General features: G+C 42.2%; 1 protein-coding gene across 1 annotated transcript; it reads right to left on the reverse strand.

Annotated features, from left to right (window-relative positions):
- Positions 1-246: 246 nt before the first annotated feature.
- On the reverse strand, positions 247-20862 carry SLC35F2 (solute carrier family 35 member F2). The gene is made up of 8 exons (XM_059825129.1): positions 20726-20862; positions 14091-14266; positions 13414-13541; positions 7892-8051; positions 6040-6196; positions 5180-5232; positions 4354-4508; positions 247-465 (listed from the first exon to the last, which is right to left on the reverse strand). Exons 1-8 carry the CDS (start codon positions 20860-20862, stop codon positions 247-249), a joined length of 1185 nt encoding a protein of 394 aa, XP_059681112.1.
- Positions 20863-21210: the final 348 nt, after the last annotated feature.

The following is a 21210-nucleotide window of genomic DNA, read 5'->3' on the forward strand; positions in this document are numbered from 1 at the left end:
TCTCTCACTTCCCAGAGACTCCACATAAATACTACTCTCTCTTCTTCTAAGGGCCAGATTTTCTGCAAGGGTAAATCAATACAGTTTCACTGATTGAGGATCTGGCCTTAAAAGTCTATCCAGTGCATTAAAACCAGTGCAGCATGACCTTGGCAGTAGAACAATTCTCCAGATTAATATTTGAGGGAAATTTGGCAGTAAAAAAAAAAAAAAAAAAATCCTCTATTTTGAAATGCTGCCATTTCTTTAATCAGTGCTGACCACCACAGTTTCTCCTCTTGTGAACTGTACAGTTATGGCCGGAGTTTCACTGTCATTCTCCTCGAGCTTTAGTGCAGCGTTGTCCAAGCCGGTGCTGCCAGGCTGCGGCAAGGCAGTGGGTTCTGCCGTCTGAGTTGGAGTGGAGCAATACAAGATGAAGCCCACCATGATGATAACAAAGGACAGGATATAAAGACCTGAAAACTGGCAGAAGAAAGAAAGAGACGCTTTAAGTCTTGTCTGATGTAAAAACATGTCAATGCTGCCTTGTTTTAAGAACGTGAAAGCTACCCTTCCTTTTAAAAATTATTTCAATGAAGATTATCACCATGATCTGTATTCAGGTCTGAAAATCAAAATTCAACAGCTCCATTCACTGATAGACTCAAAGAGCTGGCTGGTTTTCTCTGCATCTCATCCTCAACACTGTTGGACAGGGAGTTTCCTTAGGTCTACATACGAGAATCTTAACAGAGTGACCAAATGGTTGTAAATACAGTGATACTGAAGGATAGGTGTTTGCACACGTGAATGCTGAAATACTGTATTCCTAAGAAAATTTTGTTTCACCACAGCCAAATATTTCAGGTCCTGGCAAGAGATGAATTGCTCCGTCCTACTGCAAGTCACCAGAGCAGCTGTTCTCTGCACAGCTCTCTTAACCATCTGCAGGGCTAGATAAACGTTATTACTGCACCAAAACCGGTTTGCTCTCTACACCCAGCAAGTCCTTAAAGAAAGGGAGACTGGGGCTCCTTTTAAAAGAGCAGCATTTGTGCTGTTAAGAGTGGTGTGAGGTAAGAGTATGAACTGCCGAGGTACATCAGGCATTTGATTCACTATCATTCACTTGCCTGTTAAAAGTCCAACAATTGCCAAGATACCTCCACCTTGACAGAAAAATAAATGCTTGCTTTATAACAACAGATTCAATAATACAAAGTGTTCAAGTCATCCACAGCCAGGAACACTTTTTCAGTGGATTTTTTGAAGTCCTCCATATTGCCTTTGCCAAACAACACTGATTAAACAGCAGAATGAAGGACACAGCACATCCTACATCCCACTGTCAATATTCCCTAACCTCCTTAGCGTCCTTAGACATGCTTGAAAAATACATTCTAGTTTATCAAGCAGCAGAGCTGGATGAAATGAATGGTAGGACCTGGACAGCGGACTCTGATCCAAAAAAGACTGAGGCATCTACAATTAAGGCACTGCAATTCCTAGCTGGTAGTCACTTGGCTCGGAAACCCTTGGACGGCACTATGCAAAAGGAAAAGCAGACTGAAACAGAGTGGCCTTGTGATATGTGCTCTCTCGCCTCACCTTGCTGGCTGTTTGCCTGGAGAAGCTTGTACCCAAGTGTTCACTCTGCACAGGAAAAAGCACCAAGCTCTGAAGATGCCCTGATGGAGACAGCAGCAGCATCCGTGGCCCTACCCGTGACTGGCCCATTCCCATCAAACAGGCAGAGCTTGGGTCTGTATCAAAGCACGTGCACAACTTCTCCAGAAGGCAACCTAAGGCCGTGAGTGAACATGTGCTTGCATGCAAGGCCATGTGGCTGGCAGGTGAGACCAGGCGGTCACAGTAGCTCGTAGTGCGTACAAAGCAGCACGTGTCTCTGATCCTGCTCAGAATTAATTCCTCCCTGAACAGACACACAGCCACCAAGCCAGGGCGCCAAACCCGTTGCAGCGTAGCTGTGATTCAAGGCCTGCCTATGTGTTCGCAGCTATCGGCTCAGGCGAACCTTAACCATGCTGCTCCAACAGGCCTATGCTCTTTTCTTTTTTTTTTTCTTTCTTTCATTTTTGGGGAGGGCTCAGTAGTCTTTTCCTGGGTTGTTTTCCTCTTTTTTTTTTTTTTTTCATTTCAAATACTGCAGCAACTTCATTGCTTCAGACACTGATTTCAGTCATACCTGTGCAGCTTATAAACCCATACTCACTATCAAGCCGAAAGACTACTTTAAATGTTAGTGGAGAGTTGTAACTCCATCTAGTGTCTGTATTTGCAGCAGACTGCCTTCCATAGGACTTTATACAACAAAAGCATTTGGAGACCTTTTTTAATATCTCTTGAGGGATTACAGGTATCTATATAATGAGCTCATTAGAGCAAGCACAGCAAAGATTCATTATGGAATAAAAGGAAAAAAAAAAAGAGCTCATCAAAACAGGTACGCAAAATTCACATTTCACCTTAAACAGACATGGTTAGGGCTGAAAAGTTGAGTGCACTAGCAAAACACTGTGCACAAGTCAAAACCTCATAAATTCCTGGGCCCGGTCTCTGCTGCAGCCAGTGCATGTTTGTGCTGCTTCTGTTTCAGAGCAGGCTCAGACCACGGCAGTTCAGAGCTCTCTGTGGCTCGCTCCACTCTGCAGCGCAGCCAAGGCTTCAGTGGCTTGCTATGAAATATCATCTGGTAATAGGGAATACAGAGCGATCCCTTGCATTTTTGTTTGTAGATTCCTGTGTCCAGGGTGCTTCTTAATCCAGGAAATGTCCTGCCTGGTTTCTTTGCCCCATAGGTAAAGAAACCTATATGGTTAACTTGGCAATAAGATTTTCTACTGCTAAGTGTTATGTTAAAAGCCATGTCAAAAATCAAGCTCTCTCAGTTCTTGGTTCCTAAGCTATCTCAGATCCTCTGATTACTAAAGATGCAGCATTATTATTGCTCCCCTTTTTGCTACTTCATTGTTTCTAACCACAGATGCAAGTTCCCATTTTAAGAAGTATCTGAAATTCTCTCATAATTCAACCCCAAAGTCTTCTCTAATTAATTTTTCCTTTTTGCTACCAGAATACCCCGCAGTTAGTAAAATTATGGGATGATCTGAACCCAGAAAAACCTCTCCTCAAAATAAGCTAAAAATCCTGAAGAATAAAAGTTTATTAGATCTCTTTCAAAGCTCTTGCTTACTTCTCCCTCTTTACTATTAAGAATATAAATTTATAATCACTTCTTGAGTTAAGCTATCTGGGTACCAAAATATATGTTTGAAAGTGACCTAGAAAGGATTTTTTAAATTGTTAGAACGTAAGTATGGTTCGCTTCCTACATTCATTTTTAATGGATGCTTTGTAGCTTGGAGCAAATTTTGGAAACCAAAATAGGGAGGAAAGCTGAGCTACAAGAGCTTTTTGAAAAGGAAAATCAAGCTGTAGTCAGATCCTACCACTACCAGACCTCAGCCCTGTAAAATAAATTGGTCTTCATTTTCAGAAACAAATCTGACCTAAAAGCTTCTGGCTTTCCATAATGCTGAAGAGAAAGCAACCACATGGAATAATACAAATTAAGTTCTTAAGAGAAGTTCACAAGCTTCTCAGTAAGCCCTTCCCAGTCACCAAGCGACTGACTCAATTAGTCCAACTGCTATAACAAGCTAGGTTCCCACAAATGATTCTGGATGAAAAGAGTAGGGTGGAATGAAATCTTTTTAGCACTGTCATTTAGCTTGAATAGACAGTACCAAAAATATTTCAGAGAGCAATAAAAGTAACTCCTTTTGGAGAGCATACAGAATAATATATTTATCTGCATTTTTTCAGTTCCTTTAGGCTCTCCTTAGCAGTAGCACTGAGAGAGCTTGATTCTTATCCCAAGATGTTGGTAATGAATAGATTAAATTTCTAAAAGAAAATATTAATTTCTGGAAATCAAGCCACACTGCTCCTCCCTCAGAGGAGCATGAAATGCTTTTCAGAACAGGGAGATTCAAACACTCTCCTTGAACACTTGGATGAACCAAATCTAACACACAGTTCCACATAGGGCTCACGGCAAGAACCACGTGAACACCTTGGGAAATTATTTACTATCTCTTAACATTAACTCTAACGTATTCCATCAAGTGTGAAATTGTTTGAAAATCACTATCTGCCTAATGGTGCGATGCTATGCAATTAACTAAGTATGACTCCTCCTGATTGACATCTGCCAACAATGAATGATACAAGCTGTAGAAATGTGTAAGTGCAAACAACTGTTCAGGGGCTTTTAAGAACATTATGCTTTATTTATAATTTTGGAGAAAAATGTAACTGAAATTATAGTGAAAGAATGAAGGTACTTACCTTATAGAAAAAAAGGAAAAGCCCAAAGAACAGACTGTAGAGATCGGCAGTCAGAATACCCAGGTTGACCGAGGTTGCGCTGGTAACTTTAATCACTACTGGCATGAAGCTATACAGCCCAAACATACACAGGGCAAAGACTGCGAACAGTAATGCTGTAAAACAAGATGACAATTTACTCCTAAGGCACAGAATAATGATTTTAAAGAACACTGATATTCTTCAGATGCTTTAAAACTATGCATTTTTGTCTTTTAGGATAAGGTCTCCTAAAAGATATGGGAATGTAAATTTAAGGAAAACATGGCAGAAACTCTTCTTTTTCAAGACTACCCTGTATTGCAAAAATTACTTTATCTATACAAGAAAGTTCTTGTTCTTTCCCAGTTAATGTAAGAGCTGACTGAAGAAATTTAGAGCCACATTTCTTAATAACATGCAGTTCTGTTGAGATCAAAATGTGTCACAAAATCTATTTTCCCAGTATTTCATTTAGGAAGGACAACACTAAAATGTTCTTGTGATGTTCCAACACTAAACATGTCTCTGATTAAACAGGTTTAATTTTCACTTTTTGCAATTTATTTTGAGAATTTGCTTCATTCTATATATAAAATGGAAAACCTGAGCTCAAAGGTTTTAATGTTCTATCCTGCAAACCTTATCTCTTTGCCAAGCTGCAAAGTTTGCAGAAGGTACATTTGTGGCAATATGAATGCTGCTTAATATCCAGTGAAAGAAAATTAAATCCCCAGCATTTCAAGTCTAAATTATTATCTTCTTCCAGTGTTCTGAAAAAATGCACATAATTTTGTCATACACATACCAATTTTCCAGTTCCATTGAATTCTTATTATCTCCCTATGTTCCACAATGGCTCTAGAGTTAGAGAAAAGATATAATACAGTAAAAAAAGGAAAAAAAGCGTATCATATTCAAATAGAGAATTTCATTATCAGACTACATAAGAAAAATTTTCATTTATAATCCCTTAATTTTTTGTTTGAAATGCTATTGAATGACACTAACTCCAACATCTAACAAGCACGAAAAAAGACTTGAAAATTAAAGTGCCTGAAAGTCAAGAACACTTTTATTTAATTCTTATGCCTTCTTCCCAGGCTTTTTCATCCTTCAGAGATTCAGTTTCATTTGATATACCATTTGAAGAAATTATTAACTATAATGATGAGAAATGAGGAACATAGAAATCATTAGATAGACTTAAGTGCACGCGGTCTGTTACTCTAACATGGTTATTTATAAGAGTATACATGGCTTCATTTTAAACTGAAGTTTAATATGGAAGACCTCCTACTACTGATTATCTCCAAAACTTTTCCACAGAGAAAAACCATTAAGAAATATGTTCCTGTGAACAGTCCTCAGCATACTGAGTGTCCTCATGAAGATCAACAAAATCAAAAATACAGCCAAGTATCATATGTGTTCAATTGCAGGATTTCAGCTTTAGAATTGCTGTAGTAAGAGTAGTGCAAATAAAAAGGATATAAAACAGATGCTGATCAGCAACAAAAATAAAATTCAACTGGAAGGACACCCATATAGGCCAAATGCAGATGTAACAAAGAATTAATTTAATAACAACAGTATCATTTCATGGTAGACAAGCAATCATCTGTAGAATATTCTTAATTAGTTTTAAAATAAATATTAGATCCTTACAGCTGTAGACCGCTGATAATAGTCCCAAACAAGCCCACCATTCCTAGAAACTCCACTCTGCTCAGATTTTTCACAATGTATTCCTCACTCACATTAGAAATGGCATACAAAGAAGCACCAAGAAGCACTAAGACATCTCCAATCACCACGTCACTACCTGTACAGAAATATTAATCCACAATAAGGGTAATGCTGCAAACACTTTTTAACTTTCCTTAAAAAGACAAGCAAATTTATCTCTAACATCTCTATCTTCCTAGCGCCTTCCAGGGTAAGGGGAAAGGAATCATCTCTCGTGTGTGCAGATGAGTGGCTTGATGTCTGAGCATGGACTCTGCTACCTGCTCACCTCACCCTGCACAGTCTGGAATGAGCTAAACCCAGCATTTAAATCTCATCCTGACCATCCACTGCCGTATAGACTGGTCCAATTCTACTTCTGCTGACCTTAGGCACTGTAGGGACTTAAGAAAATTCCCAGTTAGAGATGCTCTCCGCCTTTCTGAACATTGCCCCTGCTTTTGCGGTAAGGCCTGATTCAAGTCTTGCTAAAATCAGCCTATTGATTTCAGCGAGACCTGGACTCAGCTTCAAGTTTATGACAGGCCTTAAGCGGGCGCTGCAGATGGGTGGTATCATGTGTCCTGCTGCAATTTATTTATACTGTGCAAATGGGACTCCCTGTGATACAATCACTCATCAAGTAAATGCTGTTATGCATCAGCTAAAGATCAAGAGGATCGCTGTTGTTTAAATCCTTGAATTGATTTAAAATGTCCTTTCCTGAGCCAGTTGGCAATCACTAAGAAAATATGTCTGAAATCGAGGGTAAGCAGTAGTAAGGATACCCAGGTCAGCAAATAAAGCACAACTGTCTTGAAGGCTCAGGAAAAGAAGATTTTTTCTCCCTCAGGACTGAGATACTTGTACCACATAGCATTAAAGCTAAACCTCAGTTTGCCTTGGTCTCTTACCTACAGTAAGGCCCCAAAATAATGCCAAACAGGCTTATCTCTATGCTGCCTGAAGAAGGCAATGCCCCATTCCTCTCCCCCTGAAATTTACCTTGCCTCATACCCACTGGCTCTGAAAATTGAAATTCTTATTCAAAATAAGGTTGCTATGATATGGGTTGATTTAGGCATCCATCATAGAGAAGACGAGACCTGCCCTCATCTGTGCCCGACTGCATCCTGGTCCCCAGAGCCCAGTCTCCCTCCTGGAGGTCCCAGGAATCCCGGCATCCTGCCCACATCTCCTCTTGCTCTCCTGTCGTAAGCCACTGCTTTCCAGGCTGTGGCCTGTGGGCCTTAGGGATACGCGGAGTATTTCTGTTGGGTCTGCCAAAGATAACTCGGAGAAGTCAGCCTGCTCTTAAGTAACTTTTTATTTTCTATTTGTGCTCATAGAGAACTGCAAATCAGAGAAGTCTGGCTGCCAGCAGGCTGGTACAGTGTAAGCAAGACAAGGTTTGCAGGGAGAGGCAGCATCTTTTATTAGACCATCTGACATGATTAGTAAAAGCAAACGAGCTTTCAAGAATGAGGCCTTTCATCAGGTCAGATGAACAGCAGCAAAAGTTAAGCTTAACACAAGAGTTTCTCTTTTAAGGTGGAAGAAATAATCCAAATCTACAAGCAAAGAAATTCCACAGCTCCCTATAAAATCAGCATCTCCTCAGCCACTGTCTTCTTGGACAAGAAATACAAATAGCAGTGTGTTTTCTCCTCTTCTCTTTTAAAATAAAACTACATCCACTTCCCCTGCACTTGCTCCTCTTTCTCCTTTGCAAGTTAGTCCACCACGGAAACCGTCTCTCCACCCTTCCCCGCCGCGATAAAGGATTCCTTACCTTCACTGTCCTGCCTTCCTGCCAAAATGTCTGCACCCACCATTGTTCCTACACCCAGCAAACAGACGGCAACAGCAAGAAAATGGATCAGCCTGTATCTTGCACGGAGAATGAACCATGACAAAGCCATCAGTACAGGAATCCCAAAACAGTCCAGCAGCTGTGTGTACAGAGAAATGGTTTGAATTAGAAACCCAGCCCAAATCTGGATTGCACTATCCTGAAAACGAATGTACAGGATTTTACTTTCCGTCGCTGTCAGATGTTAATGAAAGCCGCAAAGCAACCCAGTGGATTCGTTTCAAAGAGGGGTCAGACCTACATTTTACCATGAAAAGCATTTTGCAAGTGAAGGAGGAGCTGGGGGTCCACTCCCTCCTGGTAGGAAGGCACTGATCTAGAAACTCTTCTAATGATGGATCTAATTAATCTTTGCAGCTTCACAAATGAATGCTAGGATGTTGCTCTGAAAGCACGTTGCTCCCCATGACACCAATACAAGGAGACAGTTCACTGACATTTCCTTTTCTCCCCAGCAGGTTTTGTCTAGCTTGTTTTTTCACTCCTCCTCAAATTTATAATTAGAATTTAGGGGTCCATGTACACAAAGTAAAAAACTGAAACTATTAAAGGATACAAGCGATCTGTTTTTACATCAAAGTGAATAGGGCAAGAATCTGACCCTGCAGTTTTGGTTTTGATTTTATTTTCCCCAAGTGGATCCTACTGAAGAAAAAAAAAAAAAAAAAGGTAGATGAGCTGCAAGCCACGTGCAAAATTGGTAGGAAGAAGACAGGAATAGAAGAACAGCTTTCCTAAAGTCACCTTCCCATTCTTCCAACTTCCCACAAAATCAATGCAATCCACCAGTGCATTTTCATTACCCTGTTAGAGCTGACTCTCAATTAGTCAGAAGCAGGTAACCCACTTTAATTCACCCATGCTCCAGCAGCAGAGACACACAAGGCAGCTGCAGTTTTGAAGCACTTTGGATGTGTTTGCAGACACTACCCCGAGCAGACTTAATAGCTTCAAGGATGTCTGCATGCCATGACAAGCAGTGACATCAACTTCTTTCCTTTCTTCATTATACTCTGTGTGTTCCTAAAATCTTATGTATCTTTGCATTGTTAGACCCACCCATCTTCTACCCAATTCTCCATTATTACAGAAAAAATCAAGACTTAGCTGTGTACTCAATACAGAAAAATACATTGTAGCACAAGATGGTCATAATGTTCCAGAATAACCAAATAATACAAAGAACATTGAGCTAATCATAATTGGTTTAATATTCAATTCAACAAAATAGACTTTGTTTCTGAATTTGTCTGGGGAAAAAAGAGGCGTATTTTCTGACCTGCCTCAGTAGAGTGCCATGAGAATATATAAGGGAAGAGTCTACAGTAGAACATACAGTCAGCCTTCCACAGACTGCTCACAAATTACTCTTAAATGTCAGCCCTTAAAACCTGGCCTCTTGAAGTTACTATCAAGTGTTAGTTCCAGGTTAATAGGACTGGGGCATAATCATTACAATCAAGAGCCCTTAGTCCTTAATGTTCATTGCTAACTTCTGCCTGCCTGAGTGCACCACCAGTCTTCTGCTGTGCTGGCTTCTGTTATTTCAACCATCATCCCCAAGGGTTTTAACCAAACTTGTAAGACTTTCATGGTAAGCTCGGTTTTACTTGTTCATAACTACACGTTAAAGTCTTACCAGCACAGCATTAAGGGGAGTCATTACAGATTAAATCCTAACGGTACTCTCTAATCCTTCCATTTGTCTTTGTTCCTTGGATTGCCTCCAGCTTGTCCAGTTCGAAAAGTCTGTGCAAAAGCACTTGCCTAGGCGGTATTAGGAGATATTAGAGCCACACAAGTCCTAATATGTGATACCACATATCTAATACAACTTTGCTCTATCGGAGAAGTATCATGCTGTAAGTTTCGACCTAGTCCCAGGCCTTTTTCTCTATCTTACCTTTTATCTAGGCTCAAAAAAAATTTCTAACATTTCCTCCAAATTTGACTGTTTTGACTAGTATCAAACAAGTGTCATTCATCTGTTTCTGCAAAACATAAAATTTAGCTCTCATAATTCTGTTTTTCCACCTTTGGTCTGAACCAGTTCTGTCCTGAGTATGGAAATGTATTTGATCTCTCCGGTGTGAAGATGCAATCACAGAAACTAAGAAATACTACAAAAATTAGAAAGCAAAGATTTTACCCCCCTGGTAGTAGACATCTCTTCTATTAATACGTAAGCTTTCCATTCCCCATTTATTGAGATGTTACCATGTAGTTTTCCAACCTCCCAAGCAGTTTTTCAACCCAAACAGAAAGGGTGGAACAAAAACCCTTTAAAAAAAAAAAAAAATCTTAATTAGGATATAAGAGAGTAGTAGATAATGAGCCACAAGCTCTTTCAGTAATGCCAGATGGGGAATTGCTGCATCCAGACCAGTAACATACTGTAGAGCTACAGCATCCTGGTTAGAGGATTTGCAGCCAGGACATACAGGCACCAAATGATGAAGAACATGCCCTGGTAATCTGTTCCAGGGGACAATTAACCTCAATTACAGACAGTAGAAATCTGATTTCCAACTACTGGATCTTGCTTTCCCTTCATCTACTACGTTACAGAGCTCTTTGGTGGAAAATGCTCTCTTCTGTACAGGATCAAGATCAAAGAGGTGTAAAGCAGATGTAACATCACAATGAATTGTGTCAATGGAACCATTTAAAAGCATAAAGTTTATTTATTCAGCTTTTATGACATTTACGGCAGTACTGCAATACTGATTACTATTGCCAGTAGAGCCTTGGCAAACTCTCATCTTATTCAATTCCAGTCTGTATTTTTACAAGGGAAAAAACCCAGATAACCTGTTGATTTGATTTACAAGTGTTTTGACTCAAGCCAGCCTTTGGCCACACAGTTTATAGGAAGGTTTTAAAGGTAGGGTGAGTAAATTATTAAAAGATGTTTTAATACATGGTTAATAAATGATCATAGACTGTTGGAGGTCATTGGTTTGCTTATAATTACCAGCTCCAGACAGCTTTGTGAGCAAAAAAGCTCAACAGCTCATCCTGCTCGCTTCCCCACACGGCTCCCTTCAGGCAGCCTCCAGCTGAGCCCCAGGGGCTCATCCTGCATTTTCTCCTGTTGAGGTTAACACTCGTCCATCAGCTGACAGTCTGTCAACAGTTGCCTATAAAATGTCTCCACTAGAATTATCTATGGAACAAATGCCAATTGTGCCCAACAACATGTTAACAACATGAAACTACAGCTATGCTGCTTGTTTTTTGCTATGAAATATGTGGTCAAACAGCAGCACAGTCAAATCCTGCCGCAAGACAGAAGGACACTGGCAGCAAGTTTCCCTGGCATTGCCTCAGCCACAGCCGAACGGAAAGAGTTCAGTTGTGGACCAAAGTCTTTTCCTTTATTTACAGAGAAATGAGAGCTGCCATCCCAATGTTATCTCCTTAAAAATCTCCCAACCCCTTCCGTGCAATGCTGTTATTTGATAACTAAAGGAAAATCAGTTCTGCTTTTGTGTGCATGTGTGAGAAAATACGTGGAAGTTCCTTGCTGAGCTGAGAAAACTTGTCCTTGAAGATAAGTTTCATAAGGCTGAGCTGAAGCTCCAGCCAGCCAGCATTTTAACAGTGATTACCCTGTATTCAGGAAGGTGCCATATACTCCTGCATTGCTTTTATGGTCCCTGGGCATCCACTCACAGCCAGTACTGCAGACAGACTATCAAGCTGGGTGCTCTGAACCACAGGTTCTGATGATGTAACTGCAGAACTGCTTGCTACTGACAGATAGTAAATGCTTTGCACTGGAGCAAATCACAGGTGTTTTTTTTTTTTGTCCTGTATCTCATTTCTGACTTCAGAGAATGTGCAAGAAACCTTACTGCAACAGGCAGTTACAACAAATTCGCAATTACTGAACTGACACTGCAAGAAGCATCAGTCTGAAGGTTACCACACGGGAAGAAGGTTCAGCAACTGCTTGAGTTTGGCAACTGGACAGTACAACCTACTGTATCTATTCTTTCTTAATTTCTATGAAAGAAATCATAGCAATAGCTTTAATACTTCCGAGAACTTGGATAAAAGTCATGGCTTTTTCAGCTGTAAAGTGTATGATCAAACAGTGTCATGATTATCAGCCGAACTTGACCTTGAGACTGAAATGTGTCACTCTTAAAGCTTTGATTTCTTCGGCATTATTTGTAAGGGAATTAAAGGCCTAATGAGTCATACCACGTAAGTGTGAAGTGGAAACATGACAATAATAATCCATCAAGTATGTGTTACTGGTCTTTAAATAGTGCAAGGAAAAGTTACTGCAGTTCTTTAAAGGGAGTTCAGACCACAGAAGTTTATTGCTTTACAGGTAATTCTTTTAAATATTAACCCTTGTTACTTTGACTCTGTAGAACACTGACACCTAAACATTCCTTTCCAACTAACAGCCAATTCTGTATGGTACATTATTTTCTTATTTGGGTAAGTGGGGCCATGACCCCAGCCACAGATCCGCCATTGATAAGAGCAGGCATACGTTGGCACAGCCCTGGACACGCTCAGTCCTTGCTTTTGCACCGTCGCCTCCCTTGTTCCAGCAGCAGGAGCATCTGTGGAGCCCCACAGGGAGCTAACTCAGGGGCCTGACATGGCTCGCCAATAGTCCAGCAAAAGACAGGGTTTACTCTGAGTTTGCTCAGTGCCCTGAGCCGGTTTGCTCAAGGGATTTGGCTGTGCAAGCTCAGGAGCATGCAGCTGAAGGCAGGAGGAAGGCACTAACTCTTCCAGCAGCTTATGTCTGTGTAGGGTGACAAAGAAATCCCAGCCTTAGCCATCCTGCTCGTAGAGCTATATCAGAACACAAGATTTATCCTAGTGCAGCAATGCAGCACCAAGCACTGGCACAGCAGAGGATGTTTACTGTCAGTTCAGGAGCCCACCACACTGACCTCCCTTCCACCTCTTCCAGAGAGGAGCCTGAACATCCAAAAGCCACAGGGCTGGTCCCTCACTGCATCGTCAGCAACACCAGCTAACTATCAGTATGTCCTCACATACGGGATTACGTCTCACAAAGCCTCCCACAGCTTCTAGGACCAGGCAAGAGATCTACCTCACTCTCACCAGCAAGAACCTGCGCTGAGTGAGTGTTATCTGGTCCTAAATCTTTATTTTGTGTCAGGAGAAAAACCGGAGTGGCTATCAGCAAACTTAGAAGTGCTTTCTATCAAAATAATTGGAGTTCAACTCAAGAGCTGGCACTAGATAATACCAACCAATTTTCTCTGCTTCCTGGAAATGTTATTCATGATGCAGGATGCTCTTCTCTGTACTGCAGAAAGAAAATAGATATTGGGAAGCTTTTTCAGGCTTAAATAGCTTCCACGTCTGTCCTATGAATCTCATTTCAGAAACGGATCCAAAACTGTAATAAAAGCAACAGTTCAAAAAGACAAATTGATCCTTACCTGCACGCTTGTGAGTGTCGTGTATTGGTAGGCTTTTACAATCATGTAATTGGCTTCAACATCAGCCAGTCCCAAAAAAATATACTTCCACCACCGCTGTTTCAAAATTTGCCAAAGGCTATCACTGCCTGTTTAGAAGAAAGCAGCAATCAATATGTGTTTCTTGCCAACCAAATGTTGCACAGGAATCTTGCTTTTTAGAAGCATAAATAATACTGAGATGTTTGATTTTGGTTGCCCTCTTTGCTTAAAAAAGATACAATAACAGAAAAATGCAGCCTGGGAGGAGATAATGCAAATGGTGAAAAGCGCAGAAATTCTACCACATGAGGAAAAAACCCACAAGACTAGAGTTGTTTAAAGAGGAAATTAATAAGAGGAATATTAAATAGCCTCTAGTAAAGAAGCTTGTTACAACAAAGCCTATTTTACCTAATATAACATAGGACTAGAAAACAAAGAGCACATAATTTTAAACACATATGAAATGAAATCAAATTAAATGCACATTTAACCTGTAAAATTAATTTCTATGTGTTATTACAAGGCAGGATCAGCAGGAACTTAAAAAACTAGGATGAGAATTGAGTAAGTTCTTTAGTTTCAAAATCTGAAAGGAAAATGTAGAAGAGAAAAAAAATTATGAACCAGAATCTCCCACCCCGTGTTTCACATACCAGTCCTAAATGCCAGCGTAGTTGTATAAACTAGAAGAAGCAAAGAATAGTTGATAAAACTTTGAAACATTGGAGTATTCACTTGGTATTGTTCTGCTAGGTACTGGCTTGTAACAGCAGTCCCACAGATAAACAAGGAGAGCATCTGGCCCAGAATTATCGTTTTCAAAATATGCCTGTGAATATAAAAGACCACACAGTAAGCTTAGAATTAAACATTCAAGTTTTTAAAAAAATATTTGCTAAATTGTACAGGGAAAATGCCATTTTTTTAGATTGTCACTTTATTCTTTTTCTAATCCCTACCTGGTTTACCGGTAAGCAGGGTTTTGTCTACACGGAAGGTCTAGCCTAACCTCATGACAGTCATATAACAAGTGAGGCCAGTTCAAATCACCAGTGATGGAGACTGCAGTAATTTGCAAGGATCTTCAAGCAGCTCGCTTGGGCAGGCTCAAACCAATGACAGGATCTATTCTCATCAAGAGAGGTTTTGATACACACGGCCTGAGTTAAATCCTTAATCCTCCACTGAATCCCATTCTGACTTTGGTCAATAGAAATCCGCAACATGGAGATAAGGCACGACTGCCTTCAGGCTCTTCTGAGACCTGAGTCTTTGAAAGTGAGCTAAGACCCTAAACCGAGCAGTGCTAAGGAAACACAAAAGCATTAACCATAGTATCATAGAACTGCCCAGGTTGGAAAGACCTCGAAAGATCATCTGGTCCAACCTTTCATGGGAAAGGGTGCCTAGACAAGATTATCCAGCACGCTGACCAGTCACATCTTGAAAACCTCTAGCAATGGGGACACCATGACATCCCTGGAGAGGCTGTTCCAGTGATTGATTGCTCTCACTGTAAAAAAATTCTTTCTTATCATAAGAATTGTTATAATTGATATTTATTGTGGATTTTTTCCTGCTATATTCCATCACGTCCTGTAATTGAGGATGGAGCTAAGAACCCATTTTGGCCAAAGATCATGCTAGCTTTTACAGCTCCTTTTAAGTCCAACCCACAGCTGGGGGGGGGGGGGGGGAAGCTCATGCTCTTTTAGTAGCAATTCTTCATCTAATATAAAGTGAACTATTCCAGGTGTTCCTAGACAAACAGGAGTATGCATAGATTGCTGTGCATCTTTTGGTTTGCTGTTTTTCCAGCCAGTGGAGCTATGCAGGTCTGTACCACCCCAGCCTCTGCCTGCATATTCACAATATACCATGAGAGGGGCTCAGTGCTGTGCCGTCTGTACAGGTCTGCAAAGTCCACAACAAATTTGTTTACTCTGAAGACCACTGATGAGAATTTAATTGTCTGCACAACTGATTGATTTGTTCCTAATCAAAGTAATCGAGCAAGGGAAGAAAGCATCCCATTAGGATTCTGCACCTACCCTGTGCCCACATCTCTCCCCAGTGATTTCTGGCAGGGCATCCATGTGCCAGGCACACGACACGACAGTAACACCAGTTGTTTTCCCAAGGTGGGTGACTTTAACATAGTAGCTCACCAGCTCACCCAGCTATGCTGTGCAATCCAGCTGTCAGGCAACAAGAAGGGGGTGTTTGGAGGTGCTAAAGCCAACACCATACAGTCAACCGCTCCTTTTGGAAGGGAGACATCTTCTTTGCACACATTCTAATTCAGCTGTATGAATCTCATTTTCTATTCAGCCTGACAACAAAGCTCTTCTGACTTTAAAAATGCTGCTAGGCACATATTTCCCTCCAAGTCCATTTTGATGAGATGGCAAATCTCCGCGAAGTCCAGCCATCCTGCACTTCCAAGAGATTCAAGCCCCACATTCTGCTACAGCTTGCCTTGCCAATCCCAGCTATGGTGCACATCCACATTATAAGTATTCATATATCTTGTGACAATCTTGTAGGATCCTATCCAGCCTTGCGTGATTAACTCTTTCTGGTGCATGAAAGAACAAACATTCTCATTTCTAGCATTCTGAATGTTGAAGTAAGCAACAGAGACCTTGTCTCAGCTAGAAATTTATCATGGCTACTTTGTAGCACAACATTAACTGTAAACTGTCAACAAAAAATGTATTTGTATGCAAAAAAAAGGCAAAAAAAACCTTTGAAGCTACCTCACTTCTGTTATATTGAATTTCTTTTTATTCTGGTCAAAGATCTGGTTGTGCTATTTGGTGAACAAATCAGCAATGATTGTGACACATTCTGGCTAATTATTCTGACTGATGCAGAAATGTCTTTTTACGTTCATCTAAAGAATTAATTCCATCAGGTGCCATTAAGAAGAATGTAGCATAGGTTAGCTAAAATTTCAGGGATGAGACTACCTCTTCTCTCAAGCAGGCATGGACAATGGTTCCAGCTCGCCCTTTCCCAGCCCTGTGAACTCTGGCTCCTTTGCAGGAGGTGAGACAACAGAAGACCCATTGAAATCTCAAGGAAGAAACAATGCAGTGAACAAGACACAAAAAATGTGGTTTCAGGTATTTAAAAAATACATATATACTTTTTATTATTCAAATAGTTTCTTGCTCCAAACTAGCAGAAAATATTTCTTCTTTACCCTCAGTGCAGGAGGCACAGAGCAAGCCTTTTGTGATTTCTTGGACTAAACTCGCCCTGCCCTTGGACTAGCTGGGACGAGGGTGTGGAGGTGGGGATCAAACCTGTGTAGAGGTGTGACTGGGCAAAACCGCTGCAATTTTACTAGAGCAAAGCTGTGAAGCCTGCGTAGCCCACAAAATAAATTGTGCTCGTCAATACATTACCAGGAGAGGTTAAAGCTGCCTTAGCTGGTAGAAGTCCTGTTCTCCTGGATGCAAACTCCCCTTCACCCATCTCCTAGGTGGTGCCACAGAGACAGGCAGAAGCACAGGCAATACTACTCTACAAGCATCTGGCTTGTTTAACATGGACTTCTGCGGGGCAAGGTTTTAAATGTTTTCCCCCAGGACATGATATGCAAGGGGTAGCTTTGCTTCTCCTGAACTAAGGCACCCTCTCTATAGCAGAGGCCTGGACTCCACATGAACTAGCAAACTGGATAGTGACCACGTTCCAGCGAGAGGGTAAACAGGGGAAAAGCTGTTGCCATTCAAATTTGATAACGATTGATCAGCTTCAACCGTCATTATTATAAAGACCTGGTTGCCCTCTTGCAGTGGAATAACTCCACTAAGCTGATCCTCAGCTTTTCTAATAACTAAGTTTCTCCAGTTTAAAGTACCTAGGGAACTATTTCCCATGTGCAAAAGCACAAGGAGGAAATTCAGGTCCAGAACTTACAGAACCGTTTGCTTAGTGGTTACTGCACCAGCAATCATTGCTATTTAGTTAATGTATGTCTCAGCAGTCCTACAGCGTTTACTTCTACAGTACCGAAGGCATCTGACAAGGCAAGCAGGCTTCATCCTGCTTCATTCCCTTCTTTATTTTTCTCTATTTTAATTCAGAGATTTTTTTTCTTCCCTGTACTGAACAGATTCAAAACGTTAAGATCGAAAGAGCCACATAAAGACATCGTTCACTGACAGTGGAAGGCTGCCCTCAAAAAGTGTCCTCTGTCAATCCCAAAACACTCCATCTCTGGCAACTTTCTTGGCTGCGTGTAAAACAACAGCCTCTTGCCCTGACCCCCCCCCCCCCAACACCAGGCGCAAGCCTCAGCAGAAGCAGCAATGGTTTCCCCTCACACCATTTGCCAAGGTGTCAAAATGAATTTCTTCAAATTGCAAAGGTGATGCCATGTTCTCCCGTGCAATGCACTGCACTCAAGGCGATCTGAACAGAGTAAGATGACCCTCATTAAATGTGGGCTCAAGAGCCTTATTATTTCAGTGCCCACTAAATTCCCATAGCAAATTAAAAAAAAAATGGTTTACCCTCTGTAAAACTTGAGAGCAAACTTTAAATCCTACTGGTTTCATTCTGCAAGACAATTTCTTACAAGAAAAATGCCTCGAAGACATGAGTTTCCATTCATTCCAGTATTGACATGAGTATCGACGACTGTGATTTTCTTATTAATATTTTATGACCATTTTTTGAAATATGTTTATTATTAACTTTTCCATGCCAGAACTTGATCCTCTCTGCTCTTTTTTTCTAATGCATTGGTAAGGACTAAATCACTTTGGACTCTCAGATGATGCAAGGTAAGTGGGGTGAAATGGCCTTTTAGTTTTACAGTTTGGGGGCTTCTTTTGTTGCTGTTTTTTACTGCTGGGTAGTTAATTAAGTAATTACTCCTCCTTTTTTTTCTTTTTTTTTTCTTTTTTTTTTTTAATTAAGTAATTACTCCCTTCAGCCACCACATCTTAGCTAGCTACATCTATGGCTATGAGAAAAACTAGGAGTCATTTTGGGATTTTTTTAGAACATGAAAGTTTGCCACAAATTGGTCTAAAGCTAACGCTGAACCATGTGTGGCTCTTGACATCATGGGAAAGTCAGGCTGGCTTTCTTTGGCTCCATGTGAAATGCAGAAGAAAAATACTCCAAGATATTAAAATACAATCAGAGTCTAAACCTGAGGAAGTTAAAGAAAATCTAATAAGCCCACAGTTAACAATTTTATTGGCTATTAGTTTAATAAATCCTATAATTTTAATGTGATTTTTTTATGAAAATAAATACAGCTTTTCAAAAAATAAATTTATTTATGCCAACAGTTAAACACTAACAGGCAAAGCCTAGCAACACTCTTCACATAGACAGTTTACTTGCACTTCAGCTTTAACTACTGAACCCTTCCTGAATGGGGAGGGGGAAAGAGAACATTTCATTTGAATAATCTCACATTTTCATGCAAGTAGCTGAAGAAAAATACAGGTTCAGACTGAAGCGATATTCTAACAGATAGCTCAGGACAGGAAAAAATATTTTTAAGAACTAACATTTTCAGAAGTTAGTGTTTCAGTGTTCTGCTTTGAAACTGAGGTCAATTTAATTTGTAAAAGGTAAGAAAAAGAAAAGAAAGACTTGTTTTGTTTCAAGAACCAGAAAGCGTATTTTCTCCTGGTTTCACTCAAAAAAAAAAATCTAGCTTACTACATACAAGTATTAAACCTGCCTATTACTCAGAAAGGCCTCTAAGAAAGCTGAAGTGGCTGTGCCTCCAGCCACCTGGGAAAAAAAGGAGGAAAAAAAAATCAATTATCTCGGACAAGACTTTGCAACACCCAGTGAGAGCTCTGCATTTTCTTTCAAGTACCATCAATAGACTCACTCAGTGTAGCCCTCTGGCAACATTTTGGCAAAACTGCTAGCACAGGTGATGTTACTGAACAGTTCAACAAGGTCCTACCTTGTCTTTTTGGGCATTCCTGACAGGCAGGAAGAATGAAAAGAGAAAAAACTTACAACCAAAAGAGAAAGGCAGGCTTTGCCCTCTGGAATAAGACTCTGCTTGGCCAGCACGCACCTCCACGCAGCCTAGTTGTGAGACTCCAGCTCAGAAGCGCAGGCTGGCAGGAGAGCCAGCACCTCCTATTTGTCAGCCGAGGATATCTGATGCAATAGTTACTAGAAACCAAATCTAGAGCCCAAAAAAAGCCTTTTAAACAGGGATTTTTTTCCCAGATGGAAACTGAAGCTGTAAGTGAACGGTAGCTCTTGCAGGCTGGAAGTCGGAGGAGGTAGTTCTGCTCTCACAAAAGGCAGCGCTTGGCAAGTACCAGTTTTGGGACGCATGCAATGCCTGCACAACTTGGCAGATTTTTTCCCCACGTTTTCTATGCTTAACCAGTGCTCACATTTTAAGTGATATACGTAAACGGGTCTCTGTCCTAAGCTGACTCAAGAATGGAAGGAAAGGGAATATTGCTCTTTCTGGACTCCACATCTCGTCTCAGCTATTTTGTTCTGATATCTTCTCTGCCTCCCGTGACCTGTTCTTCACAGCAATGTTGATAAAAGAGTACAGAACAGATAAAAGTACAGAAAAAATAGGAAATAGACAAAAGTACTGAAAAAACAGGAAAACGGAAAAATCTTAAGCCAGAATTACTAAAAAAAAAAAAAAAATCAAGTGCATGTGTGCATATGTGGGATTACATTCTTAGTTTAACAAAATCAAATACATCACTCGCTAATTCTACACTCATCTTAGCTGAAGTGGCTCTTCACACTCACACACAGCAGTTGCAGGCTGTAGCTTGGCTGTGCTTCCACAGCGGCCCCCGTAACAGACCAGGCTGCTCACGCAGCCCTCCACCCCCAGAAGCCAAAACCCTCCCGGCTGCCGCCCGCGCCTCGCCGGTCTCACCTCTGCCAGGGCGACGGCTTTAAAGGCTCGCCCGAAGGATCAAAGCTTTGCTCGGCCCCACGCCCCGCTCCCAGCAGTAACCCCGGGCCCGCACCGAGGCGTCCCCACGGCGGCGGGTGCCCCACGGCGGCGCCGGCTCCGGGCCGGGCACCACATGGCTTCTCCCGGCGGCACAGATAAGCCAGCGCATCCTGACCGCGCTATCGGCCAACGCGCCGAGGACAGAAAGATTGTTCCCCCTGCCCCTCTCTCCCGCGAAGTGCGACCCCGGCCCGGGGCACGGCCCCCCGCCGCCCCGGCCCCGGAGGCAGGCGGGCAGAGAGGCCGGCGCTGCCCGGCTCCACGCGGAGGCCAGGGGGGCCGCGGCCGGGGACTCACCAGGTGCAGAGCTTGGCCCCGAGCAGCGCCAGCAGCCGGCGCGGAGGCGCGGCGGCAGCCCCGGGCGCCGTCTCGGCCCCGGGCGCAGCGGCTGCCGCAGCACCGGGCGGCGGCGCCCCGGCAGCGGCCGCCTCCATGCCGCGGCGCTGCCCCGGCCCTGCGCCCGCCGAAAGGGAGGGAGGGCGGGCGAGAGGGCCCTGCGGAGGCGGCGGGCGGCGCTCGGCTGGAGGGAGGAGCGGCGGCACCGGGGCGGCGGAACGGAGCTCTGCTGGCGGTGGCCGAGCCGAGCTTTGTGCCCGCCGAAGGACCGCCCATAGGCGGAGCATGGCTTGTCCTGGGGCGGGTGGGCCGGAGCTCTGCTGCGGGATGCCCCTGCTGTTCCTTGCCCTTAGCGGGCCCCAGCCCCGCAGGTTTCCTTCCACCCGCTGGGTGCAGGTGAGAGCAGAGCAGAGCGGAGCAGAGCGGCAGCGAAGGGCGGCTCCAGA

The sequence above is a fragment of the Gavia stellata genome, chromosome 1 (genome assembly GCF_030936135.1).
Source record: "Gavia stellata isolate bGavSte3 chromosome 1, bGavSte3.hap2, whole genome shotgun sequence".
NCBI lineage: Eukaryota > Metazoa > Chordata > Aves > Gaviiformes > Gaviidae > Gavia > Gavia stellata.

Bases quoted from the DNA above. Each gene is read 5' to 3' on its own strand.
- SLC35F2 (XM_059825129.1), bottom strand. From the start codon at position 20,862: ATGGAGGCGGCCGCTGCCGGGGCGCCGCCGCCCGGTGCTGCGGCAGCC. The intron at 5,233-6,039 runs GTAAGGATCTAA...CTCTAACTCTAG, and splicing joins ATTATCAGCGGTCTACAGCT to AGCCATTGTGGAACATAGGG. The intron at 466-4,353 runs GTAAGTACCTTC...TTCTTCTGCCAG, and splicing joins TTTTCCTTTTTTTCTATAAG to TTTTCAGGTCTTTATATCCT.